Here is a 17,481-nt window from a genome sequence, read left to right as displayed (position 1 = left end):
CGTGTGCTCTCTCAGGGCCACATTGTACCTGGGAGAGGGTGTCATCCCAAATCTTTCCACCCTCTCCCTGGGGCTCGGGAATGCTGGTTGGGGGGCCAGACCAGCCTCCGTGCTCCAGGCTTGTGGAGCCTTGTTCTAGGCCCTGTCTGGCTCCCAGGGCTGGGTTCTCCGCACTGCCCCCAAGGATGAGCTCAGCTGCCTAATTGTGGCCGAGAATGGAGGTTCACCCTGCCCCGGGGCTGCGGCTCCAACGCCACCTTTGTTTCCCAACAGACAATGGGCTGCTAAGAGGCCACCTGTCCAGGCCAGGCGCTGGTAGGGGATGGGGCCCGGGGGATGCACTCGGCATGTCCAGCCTGAGCCCCAGGCCCTGGGCGGCCGGTACGGAAATAAATTACATGGCTGGGGTTTTGGCTCTGACTTCAAGGGCCGGGGGCCCAGCCCCGTTTTAGCCTGGCTATAAAGAGCTGCCTGGGGTCTCTGTCCAGACCAGACCCTGCTCCTGACTTGTGGACACGATGGCTGCCACCACCACCAGCATCCGCCAGTTCTCAACCTCCGGCTCCGTCAAGGGCCTGTGTGTGCCGGGTGGGGGGTTCTCTCGGGTGTCCTCGGTTCGTGTGGGGGGCGCCTGCCGGGCCCCCAGCCTCCTGGGAGCCGGCAGCTGTGGCAACATGTCGGTCACCTCATCCCGCTTCTCGGCGGGCTTGGGGGGCGGCTACGGCGGGGGCTACACCTGCAGCCTGGGCGGGGGCTTCGGCTCCGGCTCTGGCTTCGGCGCGGGCTTCGGCTCCGGCTTCGGCGCGGGCTTCGGCTCCGGCTTTGGTGCCGCGGATGCCCTGCTGGGGGGCAGCGAGAAGGAGACCATGCAGAACCTCAACGACCGGCTGGCCTCCTACCTGGACAAGGTGCGCGCCCTGGAGGAGGCCAACGCCGACCTGGAGGTGAAGATCCGGGACTGGTACCAGAAGCAGGGGCCGGGGCCCGCCCGCGACTACAGCCCCTACTTCAAGACCATCGAGGACCTGAGGAACAAGGTGTGTGGGCCAGCCAGCTCCCTGCCCTCTGCCTTGTGTCCTTACTACCTGCTTCTGACTCCCTCCCTCCCAACTTTGGACCTTTTCCAACATTTCTTCTCTGCCCTGGGTCTCCATCATTCATTGGTTCCTTCCTTCATTCACTCTCTCACTGGCATGACCAAGGAAAGTCACTCTGGGGGTCCCTGAGAGAAGGATCTATGTCTTCCTGCTCAGACTGGAAGCTCCCAAGGGAAGGGATTAAGTGAGTCTGAAGGAGAACACAACACATACCCACATGCTCATGACCTCTAAGAGCACGGCCTTGGCATTCTGTGAACGGGGTGCCTGGGTCTTCTGCACGAGACCCGCCCCGGAGGGTCCTTTGGTGCTGCAGCCCGTGCCACCCCGAGGCAGGTGAGAGCTGAAAGAAATGCCGGGATGTTTAGGGGAGGCCAGGCTGGGGCCTGCTCTTTCCTGGTAGGGAGCCAGGTCTGGTGCTGCCCTGTGAGGGGCTTTGTCTGCTCCTTCCCGGGACCTCGGCCAGGAAGGGAATTCCTGCAATTGCCCCCTGGAAGCAGAACGACTGGGAGTGCCAGATCAGATATGGGCCTTGGTCTGAGCAGCAGGGAACCCAGGGGAGCCCTGGTGAGTCAGCGTTCCAAGCTTCGGGGTCAGCCAGCTCCTCACCACAACCCCCCTGTGCCCGAGCATCAGGCCTCCGCCCCTCTGAGTCACTGCGCCCCTCGGGGGTTTTCACAAGGGCCCCTTGCTAAGCCCAATCAGCCTCCTGAGCAGGGAGGTGGGTAGGAGACGGGTCTGTAGGCCACTGAGGCCAAAGATGGGTAACAAATTGGCCCTTGGGCTCACTCTGGAAACGGAGACCCAGGGTCACTTCACAGGGCCCCGAAGGGGACTCTGAGGCCCAGAACGAGGCTATTGGAGCTACTTTTTGGCTGCTGAGGCTGCTTCCTCTTACACCTTCTGCACATCAGCCCTCAGCCTTAAAAGCTTCCAGATTCTTCCCAGCTCATCTGCCACCTCCACTAAGACCTCCTCTCTCCTCCCTCTGGGCAGCATTTAGGGGCCTCCCTCTCCTTCTGCCCACGTGGCTCTGGAGTACAGCCTCTCAGCTTTTCTGACGATAACAGTGACAGCAGCAGTAATAATAACTGACCTTCTGCCCCCTCCAGAGCCCCTTCCCTGCTCTCATTTCAACCACTCAGGTGACCCTGTGGGAAGAGAGAACTTTGCTTTAGGTTTGAGGTGGGGCTGGTCATAATCTTGTTAATTAATTAATTAATTGCTTAATTAAACCAATGTTTCTTGGGGGCTGACTCTGGGCCAGGTACTTTGCCCAGGGCTAGGGATTCCGAAGAGAGTGATACAGATATGGCCTTGTCCCCCTGGAGCTGAGTCCAGTGGAGGAAATGACCAAAAAAGTTGTGGAGAAAATCACAGTTGGGAGAAGTGTTGTGAAGGAGATGGGCAGGGAGGAGGTGTGACCGGAAGGAGGGATACACATGGGGTGTGTGGAGGAGGGCTTCCTGGAGGAGGGGGCAACCGAGCCTAGAGGTGATCTCAGTTGGGGAAGAGAGAGTGAGGTCCACGGGAATATTATGGGTCTCTCCTGACCTCATGGTTACCTGTGCCTGGGCACTGCGCCCCCACCACTCTGTGGGCCCTCTCGCAGGGTGCCCCGAGGGGGAGATTGCGGGGCCCTCATCTCCTCTATCTGGTCCACTCTCCAAAGGGGCTGCAAGAAGGGTGTTGCGGGGCCTTCCCAGGGTGCTTGCTCACCCAGCCCACTGTGCCTCCCAGATCCTGGCGGCCACCATCGACAATGCCAGCTTGGTGCTTCAGATCGACAACGCCCGTCTGGCAGCTGATGACTTCCGCAACAAGTGAGCCTGCGCCTCCAGGGCTGTCCCCGGGGGCGGGTGTTGGGCCCGGCTCTGCACACCAGAGCTCTCTGTGCGTACAAGGGGGTGTCCTGGGGCGCTCCTTGGCTCATGCCTCCACCCTTTCCAGGTACGAGACTGAGCTGAACCTGCGGATGACTGTGGAGGCCGACACCAATGGCCTGCGCAGGGTGCTGGACGAGCTGACCCTGGCCAGGGCCGACCTGGAGATGCAGATCGAGAACCTCAAGGAGGAGCTGGCCTTCCTGAAGAAGAACCACGAGGAGGTGAGGCTGTCCTGGAAGTGTAAGAGAAACTCACCTGGGAATAAGCAAGGCTGGGGCTCCCAAATCTTCCTGGGCCAAGGCCATGCTCTCAGTCTAGTTCTGGCCCTGAACCTGGGAGGCCCTCAGGGGGCCCTGCACGAGGCCTGGAGGACCCTCTCCCCCCGAAGATACTTCCCTTGTCCCTCAAGGCACGACCTATTGAGTGGTGGCAGTTAACTATCTGATGAGCAAATCAGTCTAAGAACACGCATGCTAATTACTCTAATTAATTGTAATAGTGATAGTCATAACAACAACCAAAATCTGCTCAGCACATTACAAGTGATTCATGGCAATTATCTCAGCTGATACTGACAGTGGCCCTGGGAGAAGGGTGCTCTTTCCTTCCCTCACCAGTGAAGAGACTGAGGCTCAGAGAGGTGAAGGGATTTATCCAGAGCTGCACAGGTCTGTCTGACCCATAGCCACACCCACGTCTGACGCCACCACTTTGCCATCTCTCCCACCTCCCTTTTTCAGAGAGTCTTGGAGTCCTACAGACCCTAAGGCTCAACCCAAGGGTCAGGATCCCAGACCCTGTAGGGGGACTAATGAGCCTGCGGCTTCCTTCTGGGCCAACCTCTGGGCTGGCCCACGCTAGGGGAGTCTAATCTTGGAGAAGCAGGAGCCCAGAAAGTGTCTCCACCTGGCTTTGAGGCTGGTCATACAGATTGCATCCCCGCCCCAGCAGATTAACATCTCCTAGCAAGTTCTGGTTCTGCAGATGCCAGCACAGGACTGCTTCCCCTGTGCGGTTGGGGGCAGGGGACGAGGCGGGTGGTCAGGGAGGTGAGTGAGGCTGTCCCAGCTCATCCCCTGACGGGCTGGGGAGTTACCGTCTCTCCTCGCCCCGCACACATTGGAACTGGGCAAAGTCCATCTCTGAGTGAGAGTTGGGGGAGATGGTCCATATTCACAGCCCTGCATGTTCAAGACATGATCACATCCACCTCCATCTTCAAGGGGAGGAGCCAATGGGCTGTCTGTCTGTGTCTGTCGGTCATCGGTACCCATCTCCCTGAGGGAGAGAGGCCCGGCCCCAGGGTCTCTCCCCGGGATGGCCCTGGTGAGCTCCTGTTCTCCTCTTGCCCAGGAAATGAATGCTCTGAGAGGCCAGGTGGGCGGGGACGTCAGCGTGGAGATGGACGCCGCCCCCGGCGTGGACCTGAGCCGCATCCTGAATGAGATGCGCGACCAGTACGAGAAGATGGCGGAGAAGAACCGCAAGGACGCCGAGGACTGGTTCTTCAGCAAGGTGGGTGGCCGTGCATGAGCAAGTGTGAACTTGCTCCATACGTGTGCTGGGTCCTGAGAACAGGCTGGAAAACTTGTAGATCACAGCTGTCGCAGCTGGAAGGACCTTTGGAAACCAGTTGGACCCACTGCTCATGTCCAGATGCAGATTGTGGGGCTCAGAGGGGCCTCAGGCTCACACAAGCCACGCTGCGGCCTGGGGAACGGATCCAGGGCCCGTCATCCCTGTCTGGGGCTTCCCCCAGCATATTTGTAGGTATGTGTGTGTTTGGATGAATACCTCACGCCCTTAGTAAACACACGCCTAGCAGCTACAGTACCCAGGACAGTAACAGGCACAAAGAGAGTAAAAGCTGTTTTTGCGCAGTGCTCAGTAGGACTATTGAATGCAAAGCACGGTGCGTCCACTGAGTCCCAGGGTGGGCACAGAGGGTGTCTGTGTGCGGGTGTGTTTGCAGCCCCCAGAGCCAGGGAGGGGCTGGGGGAGCAGGTCGGGGAGGTCAGGGCTCGGAGGTGGACCCTGTCCTCTGCCCCACCTCTGCAAGCCTTCTCAAGCCCCTGTGCCCCCCTACCCCCGACCCGCCTTCCAGACGGAGGAGCTGAACCGTGAGGTGGCCACCAACACCGAGGCCCTGCAGAGCAGCAGGACGGAGATCACAGAGCTCCGCCGCTCCGTGCAGAATCTGGAGATTGAGCTGCAGTCCCAGCTCAGCATGGTAGGGCCTCTGACCCCCTCCCTGGCCTGTACCTGTCACCCCAGGGTGGGTCCAGCCTCCTAGACTTCCTTTTTTTTTTTTTTTTTTTTTTTTTTTTTATTTTCCTATTTTATTTTATTTTTTTTATTTTTTTTATTTTTTAATATATGAAATTTACTGTCAAATTGGTTTCCATACAACACCCAGTGCTCATCCCAAAAGGTGCCCTCCTCAATACCCATCACCCACCCTGCCCTCCCTCCCACCCTGCCCTCCCTCCCACCCCCCATCAACCCTCAGTTTGTTCTCAGCAGCCTCCTAGACTTCCATTCGGAGGACCCGAATTCCCCACCCAGCCTGTCACTTCACATGGGTCCCTCTCTGCCTCTGTTACTGCCCCACGGTGCTGGCGGCACCCGCAAACCCACGCGGATGCGTCCCCCTGCTGGGTGCTCTGCCCTGGAGAAGGGTCCCAGCTGGGTCTCACCCAGCCACCCGTGCTTTGGCCCACAGAAAGCATCGCTGGAGGGCAGCCTGGCGGAGACCGAGGCCCGCTACGGGGCCCAGCTGGCCCAGTTGCAGGGGCTCATCAGCAACATCGAGCAGCAGCTGTGTGAGCTCCGCTGTGACATGGAGCGCCAGAACAACGAGTACCAGGTGCTGCTGGACGTGAAGACACGGCTGGAGCAAGAGATCGCCACCTACCGCCGCCTGCTGGAGGGCGAGGACGCCCAGTGAGTGGGGGCACCGGGGCGCACCCTTGGGTCGGGCGGGGGCCGCTGCATCCAGGCAGGGACGTTTGTGCTGGGGAGGTGCAGAGGTCTGCAGGAGGTGACACTGGCAGGGGTCCCGCCGTGAGGAGCACTGAAGGCCGAACGAAAGGGTCTGGACTAGACGGTGTGGGAAACGGCGAGCCACGGAGGGATTTTGCACAGAGGAGTGGTACTATCATCGAGATGTCTTAGAATGTTCGCTCTGGCTGCATAGGGAGAAATGCATCAGAAGGGCCCTGGTGGGGGCAGGGAGACCTGTCAGGAGGCAGGAGCAGGGAGTCGGGCCAGAGAAGCCCTGCTGTAAGGCGGGGGTGGAGGGCAGGGAGAGGCAGGTGGTGTGTGGAGAGGATGTGTTGTAGTTAAAAACAGCAGCGCTAGATGCCTGGCCGTGGGGGCGAGCGTGGCTCCCTGGAGGGACGCAACACGTGTTGAGTGAGCCCACGAAGGAGCGGAGGACGATGACCCTGGGTTTCTGGTTCTGATGACTGGCTGGTGATGCCATTACCCGGGATGGAATAAGGAGCCGGGTGGGTGGTGATCTGGCTTGGAGCTGGGAGGGTACATCCGGGCCCCAGTGTAAAGGGGCTGAGAATGTCCTGGAATCTCCATGCTAAGTCATACATTCCAGCTTTTTGCTCCCTGACGATGGCAAAGCGCACCTATAGTCTAACCACTCTCTCTCCCGCTTTAAGAGAGTCTGTTTGTTGGGCCCTTTGGGATATGGAAAAACCACTTGCTCAGCTTCTCCTTGTAAATCCCTGGTTAGCCACAAAGTGCCTCTGGGCCTCCTGTGGGGGTGTCCCCTTTCCTTAGTCCTGCCCACGGGGCCGATGCCCTTTGACCCTTGTGGTATTCTCAGCTGTGATTTCTCTCTGGTTTGCTGGGACCTCTCTCCCTTCACCCTAGTCCTCCCCAGCCGCTCCTTCTCCACGGGGCCGGGCTCCTGGCCCGCACCCCTGCACTGACAGGTCTCCCTCTCCCTCCCTGCAGCCTGGCCACCCAGTACTCCTCTTCCCTGATCTCACAGCCCACCCGGGAAGGTAAGAGCCTGCCCTGTCTGGCCCGAAGGGAGTGGGGAGAGGCCGGGGACCCGTCTGTGCGGGAGACTGGGGGAGGGGCTCGGGCCTGAGATTTCCTGTGCCCCCTCCTCCACCGCCTGCAGCCACAGTGACCACCCGCCAGGTGCGCACCATTATGGAGGAAGTCCAGGATGGCAAGGTGGTCTCCTCCCGCGAGCAGGTCCACCGCTCCACACACTGAGGCCCCTTTCCACCTGTGACAGCCCAGCCTCGAGGGTCACGGGGGAGCCATCGCCTTGGGCTCCCAGCATGCTAGTGCCGCACCCTGAGTGCCCATCTGGGCCACCAGCCAAGAGCTGTTGCCTTTCTGTATCTGTTTCCTGCAGCCCCTCACCGAGGATCCTCCTAGAATTGCCCCAGTGTCTGCTATTAAAGCTTTGCCTGAAGTTCAATGCCTCGTGTGATCTGGTCCAGTCATTGGCTTGGGGCGGTGTGTGCTGAGGGACTGCGGAGAAGGACAGTTTGAGGGCTTGGGTGACACTTGTCACCTGCAAACCTGTTCTGTCCGCCTCATCCTGGCCTGGGGGGCTCCCGGGAGGCCAGAGGGAAGAAGGCAGGAGATTGAGGGCAAAGGGATGGGAGAGCCCATCGAGCTGGGAAAGTTTCTAAGAATCAGCCCGTGGGTCCCCATGGGCTGGTCCGCAGGAGGGCCCCATAGACTTTCTGGGGAACCACACCCCTTCTAGAGAACTCCCTGCCTCAGCCTGGGGCAGGTCTGGGTTCAAGATCAGAGGGAGAAGGGCTGGGCAGGGGGGCTTTCTAAAGGCATGGTCCAAGGTGTTGATGGGCAAGAGGGGGTGGCGGTGGCACGGCCAGCCCAGGAGACCAGCTTGGCCCAGCTCGGGGAGTCTGTGGGGCGGGGTGGCTGCTGTGTGTGTGAGCGTGGGGGGCGTCCTGTTTACTCTGGTGGCTTGGCAGCTGCCGGGCTGTTGGGGAATCTCTCTCAGCTGCTAGGAGGGGATGTCTGGGCCTGCCTGGGAAGTGGAAGCCATCAGCAATCTGGGACACGGCCACATTCCATTCAGCGAGCCTGCCGGGACACCGGGACCCAGGGCCAGGCTGAGGGTGGTGGGCAGGGCAGGTGGGGACCCCATGAGGGGACTGGGGTGGGCTTCTGGGGGAGGCTTCGGGGTGGGAAGGACTCGCTGGGGGTTCTCAGGAAGACCCTTAGGCAGTGTCCTTTATATTTCCATCTGGCCGGCACTTGAGGTGGCTGCCCCTCACCTCACCCTGAGGCCTCTTTGGGTACAGGAGGGATAAGGAGAGTGGCCAGGGGCACGGCCGTCCTTTCACAGGGAGGGTCTCCCCTCGTCCCCCACCCCCGGCTCGCCACTTAAGCTCTCTACTTAAGCTCTTCCTTGCCCACCCTGGCCCAGGAGGGAGGTGGGGAAAGGTTAGAGGGGCAGGCTGGGTCCCTGGGGTTTCCAGGGATAGGGGCAGTGTGGCCAGATGGAATCACAGCTCCTGGAGCTGGTGCCAGGGCTCTGCAGAGGGCGGGGGCAGTGTGTCGGGGGCTGTGGGAAGTGTTGGGCTCTGTGGCACACTGGGGATGAAGGAAGCAGGAGCCCTGCCAGCCCGGTTCTGTGGTCAGATGGGCCAGCGGGACACTATCCCTCTCGAAGTTTCCTTATCTGTAAAATGGGGTGGTAACCTGAGAGTCGCTGTGTTGTGTGGTGAGCCTAGTGGGCTTAAGTCCAGTGTCCAAGGTGGGACAGGGTCTCAGTCCTCACCCTCTCCCCAGCACCCAGCCCCGGGCCAGGACTGTGGTGTGGCATGTGGTGAAGGAGACCGGCCTCAGGCCGGGGTCTGCCTGGTTCCCCGACCGGTTTCCCTGCCAGACACGGGGGCCCGGTGGGCTGGGCTGGGGTGGCAGCTGCCTGGGAGGGCCCGGTGACGGTGACGTCCTGCTTCTCCTCTTCTCCGTATTAGGTCATGGGAAAGCATAGCTGGAGGGCCTGCCTGAATCACAGGTGACAGGCCTGAGACCAGAGACATGCACTCGCGCAGACACCCAGCACGGGGGTTCGGGGAAATGAGGCAAAGCCCCAATGGTGGGAGGGGAGGGGGCCGGCAGCCACCTGGGAGCTGGCAGGCAGCCAGCAGTGATGAAAGCTCAGGAGAATGGAAACAGAGGAGCGAGCCTGTTGTAATCGCTACGCCCACTTGTCGATCTATAAAGGCGGCGGGCGAGTCCCGGCAGCCACACGCACCTCGGACCTCTCTCCTCTCTCGCCCTCTTACTCTGTGCCTGCCTGCCACCTGCCGCTGCCACCATGACCACCACCATCCGCCAGTTCACCTCCTCCAGCTCCATCAAGGGCTCCTCTGGCCTGGGGGGCGGCTCGTCCCGCACCTCCTGCCGGCTGTCTGGCAGCCTGGGCCCTGGCTCCTGCAGGCTGGGGTCTGCGGGGGGCCTGGGCAGTGCCCTCGGGGGCAGCAGCTATTCGAGCTGCTACAGCTTTGGCTCTGGCAGTGGTTACGGTGGCAGCTTTGGGGCCGTGGACGGGCTGCTGGCGGGTGGGGAGAAGGCCACCATGCAGAACCTCAACGACCGGCTGGCCTCCTACCTGGACAAGGTGCGCGCCCTGGAGGAGGCCAACACTGAGCTGGAGGTGAAGATCCGGGACTGGTACCAGAAGCAGGCCCCGGGGCCCGCCCGTGACTATAGCCACTACTACCAGACCATCGAGGACCTGAAGAACAAGGTAGGGCCTGCTGGTGGGACAGAGCCTTTGGGGGGCATGGCTTCTCCTCCCCCCCGTCTGGTATCCTTGACCATGGCCTGGAGTCAGCCTAGGGGGCTGCCACAGGCTCTCAGGGAGCTGAGGACAGCTTGGCTCTGAGTTGGCCTCTGGGAACCCACCTTGGAGCCACTGTGTGGCCCACATTCCCCTTTACGGGGGGCAGCAGTCTGGGCCAGGGACAAGTGAGCCTCATGGAGCTCCTCTGAGCCTCAGTTTCCTCATCACAGAGCTTGTTGCCACCACCTCATGTCATTGGAGGATAAGATGAATGGATGCGCGTAGAGGCTGGGCCCATGGGCTGCCAGATACGTGGGCATCTCTCTTCTTGAAGCAAGAGGGGGATTTTGGGTGATGGTGGGGTGAGGGATCTAGTGAGTTCAAGACGGCACCTGCTGGGAGGGGGAGGTGGAGACAGGGGGCGGGACCTCAGGAAGGCCTCTGTGTGTCTTATTTGGGGATTTTTCTGGCTTCCCCATCTGTCCCCCTCCCCCTGTCCCCTCCCACTGTCCCCTGAAGAATGGGGTTCAGCAGACCTCCCAAGGGCAGAGCTGCCTGCTGGAGTCTGGGGTTTGGGCCCAACAGGGGTCATGACTTCTGATTTGGAATTACTCATTGGTGAGGGCTCTTGTAGGGGCCATTTGGGGGAGCCTCTCAGGGGCACCATCTCCCCAATTGTAAAATGAGGGGGTTGTTCACATCTGTTGCTCTGTCTGGGATTCTGGGACAACTTCTGCCCCAGGGGATCTCTCCCATTCTTCTCTTCCCAGCTGGGCACTCCCAGCTGGCTGCCTGCTCTGGTTGAAGGGAGCCTGGCATGGGGGTCCTTGTGGGAGGAGGCAGGTCTGGGGGTGGGGAGAGGAGGCAAGCTTCCATGCCTCAGACCCCTGCCGGCCCCTCCTCTGCCAACAATTACTGCCTGGTAAAGGTGAGGGGCTGGGCAGGAAGAGAGCCTTCCTGAAGACAGCCACATCCTGGCCTCTAAGCAGGAAGATCCATCTCAGAACCCTGGTCTGGGGTGAGCTACTCTTTACCGACGGCCTTACCACTTTCCCGTCTCCCCAGATCCTCACGGCCACCGTGGACAATGCCAACATCCTGCTGCAGATTGACAACGCCCGCCTGGCAGCTGATGACTTCCGCACCAAGTGAGCCCTGGCCAGGGGGCTGGGAGGAACCGGGGCCCCCCTCCCCACCCCAGGACTGCAGTTGCTATGGCAAAGGCCAGCAGCTGGGGTGGGGGAGTCCACCACTTAGTCATGGATGTGGCAAATGCAGCAAATTCTGAAGGCCGCTGGGCTTAGGCAGAGAGAGGGAGGTGAGGCAGGAGGCAGAGAAGAGAGAAGCTAGAAGCCCGGTGGGGGTGGGGCTTGGCCCCACAGGGTCCCAGGGCCCTGACGCGGCATTCTGCTTCCACTCCACACCCTCACCTCCACGGTGCCTCACCATCAGAGGCCGGATGCTGGCCAGGACCTGGGCCTGCCTGTGGGTCCAAGCATCGAGACTAAGTCTCTGTTTCCTTTTGCAGGTTTGAGACGGAGCAGGCCCTGCGGGTGAGTGTGGAGGCCGACACCAATGGCCTGCGCAGGGTGTTGGACGAGCTGACCCTGGCCAGGGCCGACCTGGAGATGCAGATCGAGAACCTCAAGGAGGAGCTGGCCTACCTGCGGAAGAACCACGAGGAGGTGCGGTGGTGGGGCAGCAGGTCAAAAAGGCTGCGGAGGGGGTGGCAGGGCTCTGGAACTGTGCCAGGGCTGGGACCGAGGGAAGAGCACAGAGCAGGTGCTCCAGGGCTGGTCACCTTATGGGACAGCCCTGTTTGTGGAGCCCTGACCCCTAGTCCCTTCCATGTACCACCCTGTTTCCCCGAATCTGGGGACCCTCCCAGGGTCCACAGAGGCCCCTTCTCCCCATCCTGGCCTCCCTCAAGAGGACAAGGGGACAGTGAGGAGGTCTCCTTGTTCTAGCCCAAACCCTTGAACCTGGACCCTATGTGGAAGTTTGGGAATTCAAGGGGATGTCTTAGGTGTACTGGCCTAAGAATTAGATTTTATCTTTGGAGAGCCCTCAGTCTAATGGGGGGGGGGGGGCGTAGAACCTGTCCTTAGGGAACCTCCAGTCTGACGGCGGAGGCAGAGCCCATGCAGAGCAGATGAACAAGAGTCAACAGGAGGGGCAGGGGGTAGAGGCAGAATGAAGGGGGGCTCCTTGGGAGGGGTCTGGAGAGTAAGAGAGCAGGACAGGTCCTCATGCCCACACCCACACCCCCCTCTCCCACAGGAGATGAACGCCCTGCGAGGCCAGGTGGGTGGTGAGATCAACGTGGAGATGGACGCCGCCCCTGGCGTGGACCTGAGCCGGATCCTGTCTGAGATGCGTGACCAGTATGAGAAGATGGCAGAGAAGAACCGCAAGGATGCCGAGGACTGGTTCTTTAGCAAGGTGGGGGCTGCTGCGGCCCGGAGGCCTCTCCCAGCGGATGGGGGGCAAGGACTGAATCCTGACTGATGCCCAGTACCTGGCATCTTGGGGGTGCCCTATCCTCAGTGAGCCATATCGACCCCATGGGATCAGGGTCACCCACTGCATCAACAGGCCAGGAGGTTTCTGGGCTTTGGAAAGTGGGATGCTGGTGAGAAGGCACATTGCTCCCACAGTTAGGTTTGGGAGGGGGCTGAGAGGCCCAGCGGAGATCAGGAAGGTGACCGTGTCCAGGGGAGTTATGGGGGGTGGGGAGAGCCCCAGGTGCCCGTGTGGGCACAGCATGGGCCCTGGGCTGATCATACGGAGGCCGTGGGTGTCATCTGACTTGGAGAAGGGATCCCAAGCTCACGCTGCACTCTCCTGTGTCCTGTCTGCAGACAGAGGAGCTGAACCGCGAGGTGGCCACCAACAGCGAGCTGGTACAGAGCGGCAAGAGCGAGATCTCCGAGCTCCGGCGCACCATGCAGGCCTTGGAGATCGAGCTGCAGTCCCAGCTCAGCATGGTAGGGGAGCTGCCAGGCCTGGGGTGCACCAGGGACCCTGGAGGGGGCACTGACCCTCCTTGCTGACCCCTGAGCCTCCTGCCCTCCTGCAGAAAGCATCCCTGGAAGGTAGCCTGGCTGAGACAGAGAACCGCTACTGCGTGCAGCTGGCCCAGATCCAGGGGCTGATCGGCAGCGTGGAGGAGCAGCTGGCCCAGCTGCGCTGCGAGATGGAGCAGCAGAACCAGGAGTACAAGATCCTGCTGGACGTGAAGACGCGGCTGGAGCAGGAGATCGCCACCTACCGCCGCCTGCTGGAGGGCGAGGATGCCCAGTGAGTGGGGGCGGGGAGCCAGGGGCCAGGGGCTGGGGGTCTGGAGTGGGGGTGGAACTCTCAGACCCAAATCTAATCTCCTCTTTCTCTCTCTCTTTTTTTTCTCCAGCCTGACTCACTACAAGCCCAAAGAACGTAAGGATCTCGGTAGCTGAGGGTGGGGGTGCACGGGGCAGGCAACCCATCTGCTCATTGCTGGGGAGGGTCCCAGGACCTGCAGGGAATGACAGCTGATCCTCAGTAGGGGTGTGTGTAGAAAGGGACCTGTTAGGGCTCAGGATTGATGCTCAAGGGAATCAGATGAGGGAGACACTAGTCTGATGGGGGCAGGGCAGAGAGATGGTCCTTACCCTAGAGATCCTAGTTTGATTGGGGCAGAACTGGTCCTAGCCCTGGAGACTCTCCTCTGACGGGGAGATTAGGGACATGGTCTCTCGTGGTCTTTGTTCTTGAGAACCTTACAGATGAGCAGTCCTGACCCTGGGATCTGTAGTCTGAAGGGAGAAAGGGACATTGTCCTTGCCTTCCTTGCCTTCTAGATCCCAGTGTGATGGGAAAGATAAGATCCTGGCCCCGGGGAATCCAGTCTAATGGGGGTGATGCGGACCTGGTTCTTGTCTTGGAGATCCCAGTCTGGAGATGAAGGAGACAGGAGCCTAGCCCATGCCCTGGAGACTGCAGAGAAATAGAGATAGACCCCACTGGGTAGCACCCAGTCTTGCAGAAGGACACAGTGGGTCAGGATCAAACCTCCCATCTGGGAAGCTGGACTCCTACAGGGGCACTGCCACAGGGAGGGGATGGGGCAGGGAGTGGCAAGAGCAGGAGGGACGAGTATCTGGATGTGATATTGAGAGGTGAGAAGAGGCAGGGACCGCAAATGGCTGTGGCGGGAGAGCTAGCTCTACTCAGGGAACTGGGGGCTGAGCCAGGGTTTCTCGGCCCCCACCCCACCTCGGAGTGTCTGTCTCCTGCAGCCGTGACCACACGCCAGGTGCGCACCATTGTGGAAGAGGTCCAGGATGGCAAGGTCATCTCCTCCCGCGAGCAGGTCCACCAGACCACCCGCTGAGAACTCTGCTCCTCCTGGCCAGCCCCCCAGGCTCCCCCACTGACCCTGTAGCCTCTGGATTCCCCAGCCTCAACTCCTGGCTTAGTCCCTTTTCCATAACCCCTTGCCTGACCAATAAAGCTTGTTGACTCATATGGAATTCGTCCTGATTGTAGCCACTGAGGTGGCCCTAGTGAGCAATGGGTGAACTGGGGGAAAAGTCCATGGACACCAACTGTTGTTGACTTGGAGGTCAAGGGTGGTCTAGGATCGGGGTAAAGAGTAGGTCTGGGCAGGGCTTAGGGGGGCACTTTGCATCTCCGAAGGGTCAGTGATCCTTGGGAGGGTGGTCCAGGCAGTGCCAGACCCAGGGTCAGGCCAGCATACCCGGGGAGGTCTTAGGTGGCCTCTTCTTGCCCTGTAAGTAGGTTTTCTCATCCATAAATGGCTGAGGAGATGTCAGGTGGGAGCCAGAGTCCTAAAGGATGACGCATTCAGTCAATTACTCCAAGAGGGACATGCCCTTCTCCAAGAGGGGGCAGGGGGTGGGTGGGACAGGAATCAGGATCCTCCTGGAAGAGGCAGGAGCATAAGGAAGGTGGGGGAGGCAGGCGGGGTGGTTAGGGCCCACGTTCCTTTGTGAGTCTCAGGAAATCCCCAAAAGGGGTTGTGGGCACCCCTGGGGTACTCCTACTGCCTCACCCCAGGAATATGAACTGTAGTCTAGGCTTCTAGAGAAGGCTGAGGGCCCCAGGCAGGTGTGGGAGAAAGGGTGGGTCCTCTCTCAGGGACGTTTCCTCAAATGGTCAGCTGCTGCTCAGGATGGGGCCCGGGGAGAGTGCCAGGATTGCAGTGGGGGGGGGGGGGTGGTGTGGAGCAGCACCACCCTCCCCGGGAGCCTGGAGGTGGGGAAAGTGGAGAAGTGCATCCTGGGGAAGGGGGGCAGTCCCTCCCTAGCCACTCCCAGGACCCTCCGGGCTTCAGCCCCTTTCATTCTGGTGGCAGGCAATGAGCCAGGTGGGGAGGAGCCCCGACACCTGGAAGGAAGTCTTCCTTTGAGTAAATCTGGAAACCACTGGGCGGGGCAGGACTTCCTGGTTTTCTTCAGGAAATGAGAAGGGATTGAAGAGGTTAATGAGAGGAAGGGCGCCCCCACCTCAATTTGCTGACAGGCCTGGGACTGTTTGCTGCTGTAGAATCAGACCAGGGCCCATCAAACACTCTCCTAGTGCCTGGACACTGAAGGTGGGGCCTGCGCCTGAGCAGCCAGAGCCCCCGAGGCCTGGCGGGGTGCAAGGATTGGGACTAGTGAAAACCAGGGAGGACCGCGAAGGGTGGTGGTAAGAGCATGGTCTACGAGGTGAGCAGGTGGCCGTGCGTCTTTGGACAGTTCCCAGGCCTTCTCTGGATCTGAGGCTGTGGTCGCTGAGGAGAGGGATGGGCCTCAACGATGGTCCTTCCAGCCCTGATCCAGGGGCCGCTGAGGACAGTGAGTTCCTAGTCGAGGCAGGGACCACTGGCTGGAGTGCAGAGCCGGAACCAGAGCAGGCTGGGAGCGCAGCCTCCGCTCCATCAGAGACCGGTGTCTCCCAGCTGCCTGACCAGCAATGACGGATGGAGGCAGGGGAGGCCCTGTGCCCACCAGGCCCTGCCACACTTCCAGCCACAACCAGAAGAACCAGCCCTGGGTTGAGGGTGGCTCATTTGGACGGTGATCTCATTTATCTAAATGGCAGCCCCAGGAAGCAGGGAGGGTCTGGGAAGAGGCGCCCCATTGTGTGGATAGGGACACTGAGGCTTCAAGGAGCAGTGACTCAGCTCTTGTCGGGGTTATGCTGGGAAGAGGGGCCCCACCCCCTGCCCCGCCCCAGGTTCTTAGGCAGATTCTGCAGATTCTCTCCCTGCAGATCCTGGGGGCCCATCCCTACTGTTGGGGTGACTGAGGAGGGGTCATAGGGTGGGGTGGCCACAGATAGCCCTGGACTGCACCCCTCTGCTGGGGAAGAAGCTTCTGCCCACAAAGTGAGTGGGTGGGTGGCTCAGGAGGCCGGAGTGGAGAGAAGCCAAGTGTGGAGAGCTGGGCCAGGAGAGGCAGTGGTGCCTGCTGGGGGTGGGGGTCCTTAGGGGATGGTCCTGGGCCCAGACAGGGAAAGCCCTACCCTTTCCTGGAGTGCTCAGCCCATGCCTGGGCAGGTAGGACCACAGGAGGGAGTGATGGGGGGCTGAGACCTGTGGTCCCCTTGGGGAATTTTGGTGGTTGGACTTTCTTGTCGCACCCCCAAGCCAACCCGGGGTGCTGAGGACGTGTGCCTGTGGCTGGATTGGGCGGCCCAGCTGTGGGACTCCACAGTTCATCCACGCACCCTCCCCCTCCCAACCCCAGCACCAAACAATTCACCCCCCGCGCCGTCCGCGAACCGGTCTGTAACCACCTTCGGTGCCGCCTTACACACTCTCATGTGATGGACACACATGATGGGCCTGATGTCCAGGCCCAGGCCAAGGACAGCAGTCGCCAGCCCTTGTGACTCTTCCTCTGCCACGCCCACGCCCCGAAAGTATGACTGGCAGTGCTTTCTGCAAGGAGACAATGTGGCAGGAACGCTCTGTCTGTGGCGCGGCGTCTCTTTGTGCCTCTTCTGCACCGGGCCCGGGGGAAGGAGGAGACACAGGCCTTGGCCTGGAGGGACCCTGAAGGGCTCCGGTTTAGGGGTGGCGGGCAGGGCACAGTGTTGGGGCTGACAATACTCCTTCAGTCCTTATGCGGTGTGGGTAGGGGCGAGGTTGAGGAGAACAGAGGGCGGTTCAGAGCCAAGGCTGTTAACAGAGCTTGATCCAGCCACATGGGCCCCTGAGGGCCCCTTGGTTGTGCAGACCAGTGTGACAGGCTGTGACAGCACCCACCCTCGGAAGGGGGGCGTGAAACACGGGGGAGTGGGAGGACCACCTACCATCTGGCTCTCACAGATTCATCCAGATGCTGGGAGCAGTGGCGGGGCCAGAGCCTGGACTGGAAACACGTGTTCACTCCCAGGGAGCCTGCCCCCTCCCTGCAGGCCCCCTGCACCCCCATCACAGCCTGACCACACGGTAGCGGTAGCGGGGTTGTCTCTGAGTATGCCCTGAGGGCTTTTCTGCCTTGTTCTTTTTATCTGAGTGCCCAGCACAGATCTGGCTCCTGCTTGACTGCACGCTGCTCTGTCCGAGCTCACTGGGGACCTTCTCTTTCTTCACCCTGCCCTGAAGCCTGTGGTTCTGGCTGCCACCATGGATGGGCTGGGGGCCCTGCAGCAGCCCCCTCTCTCCCCTCAGTCCCCTGAGGGCCTCCCCTCCTTCCCTTCTTTC

General features: G+C 60.7%; 2 protein-coding genes across 2 annotated transcripts; both read left to right on the top strand.

The window, feature by feature from the left end:
• Positions 1–337: 337 nt before the first annotated feature.
• LOC122206231 (keratin, type I cytoskeletal 42) lies at positions 338–7,408 on the top strand. Its single transcript, XM_042915218.1, has 8 exons — positions 338–1,037; positions 2,838–2,920; positions 3,048–3,204; positions 4,337–4,498; positions 5,088–5,213; positions 5,706–5,926; positions 6,956–7,005; positions 7,128–7,408. Exons 1-8 carry the CDS (start codon positions 519–521, stop codon positions 7,223–7,225), a joined length of 1,416 nt encoding a protein of 471 aa, XP_042771152.1. The 5' UTR covers positions 338–518; the 3' UTR covers positions 7,226–7,408.
• Positions 7,409–9,217: 1,809 nt separating this feature from the next.
• KRT17 (keratin 17) lies at positions 9,218–14,282 on the top strand. The gene is made up of 8 exons (XM_042915219.1): positions 9,218–9,749; positions 10,851–10,933; positions 11,314–11,470; positions 12,066–12,227; positions 12,647–12,772; positions 12,865–13,085; positions 13,195–13,220; positions 14,063–14,282. The coding sequence occupies exons 1-8, from the start codon at positions 9,318–9,320 to the stop codon at positions 14,155–14,157; spliced, it is 1,302 nt and encodes a 433-aa protein (XP_042771153.1). The 5' UTR covers positions 9,218–9,317; the 3' UTR covers positions 14,158–14,282.
• Positions 14,283–17,481: the final 3,199 nt, after the last annotated feature.

The sequence above is a fragment of the Panthera leo genome, chromosome E1, assembly GCF_018350215.1.
Source record: "Panthera leo isolate Ple1 chromosome E1, P.leo_Ple1_pat1.1, whole genome shotgun sequence".
Classification (NCBI taxonomy): Eukaryota; Metazoa; Chordata; class Mammalia; order Carnivora; family Felidae; genus Panthera; species Panthera leo.
The sequence above is the reverse complement of the archived record's forward strand: the minus strand, read 5'-3'. Positions and strand labels throughout refer to the sequence as shown.

What these genes read in the sequence shown, in the direction of transcription:
- KRT17 (XM_042915219.1), top strand. Translation starts at nt 9,318, where the DNA reads ATGACCACCACCATCCGCCAGTTCACCTCCTCCAGCTCCATCAAGGGC. An exon ending in TCGAGGACCTGAAGAACAAG is followed by an intron (nt 9,750 to 10,850) that starts GTAGGGCCTGCT and finishes CCGTCTCCCCAG; the next exon opens with ATCCTCACGGCCACCGTGGA. An exon ending in AGGACTGGTTCTTTAGCAAG is followed by an intron (nt 12,228 to 12,646) that starts GTGGGGGCTGCT and finishes TCCTGTCTGCAG; the next exon opens with ACAGAGGAGCTGAACCGCGA.
- LOC122206231 (XM_042915218.1), top strand. Translation starts at nt 519, where the DNA reads ATGGCTGCCACCACCACCAGCATCCGCCAGTTCTCAACCTCCGGCTCC. An exon ending in TCGAGGACCTGAGGAACAAG is followed by an intron (nt 1,038 to 2,837) that starts GTGTGTGGGCCA and finishes TGTGCCTCCCAG; the next exon opens with ATCCTGGCGGCCACCATCGA. An exon ending in AGGACTGGTTCTTCAGCAAG is followed by an intron (nt 4,499 to 5,087) that starts GTGGGTGGCCGT and finishes CCCGCCTTCCAG; the next exon opens with ACGGAGGAGCTGAACCGTGA.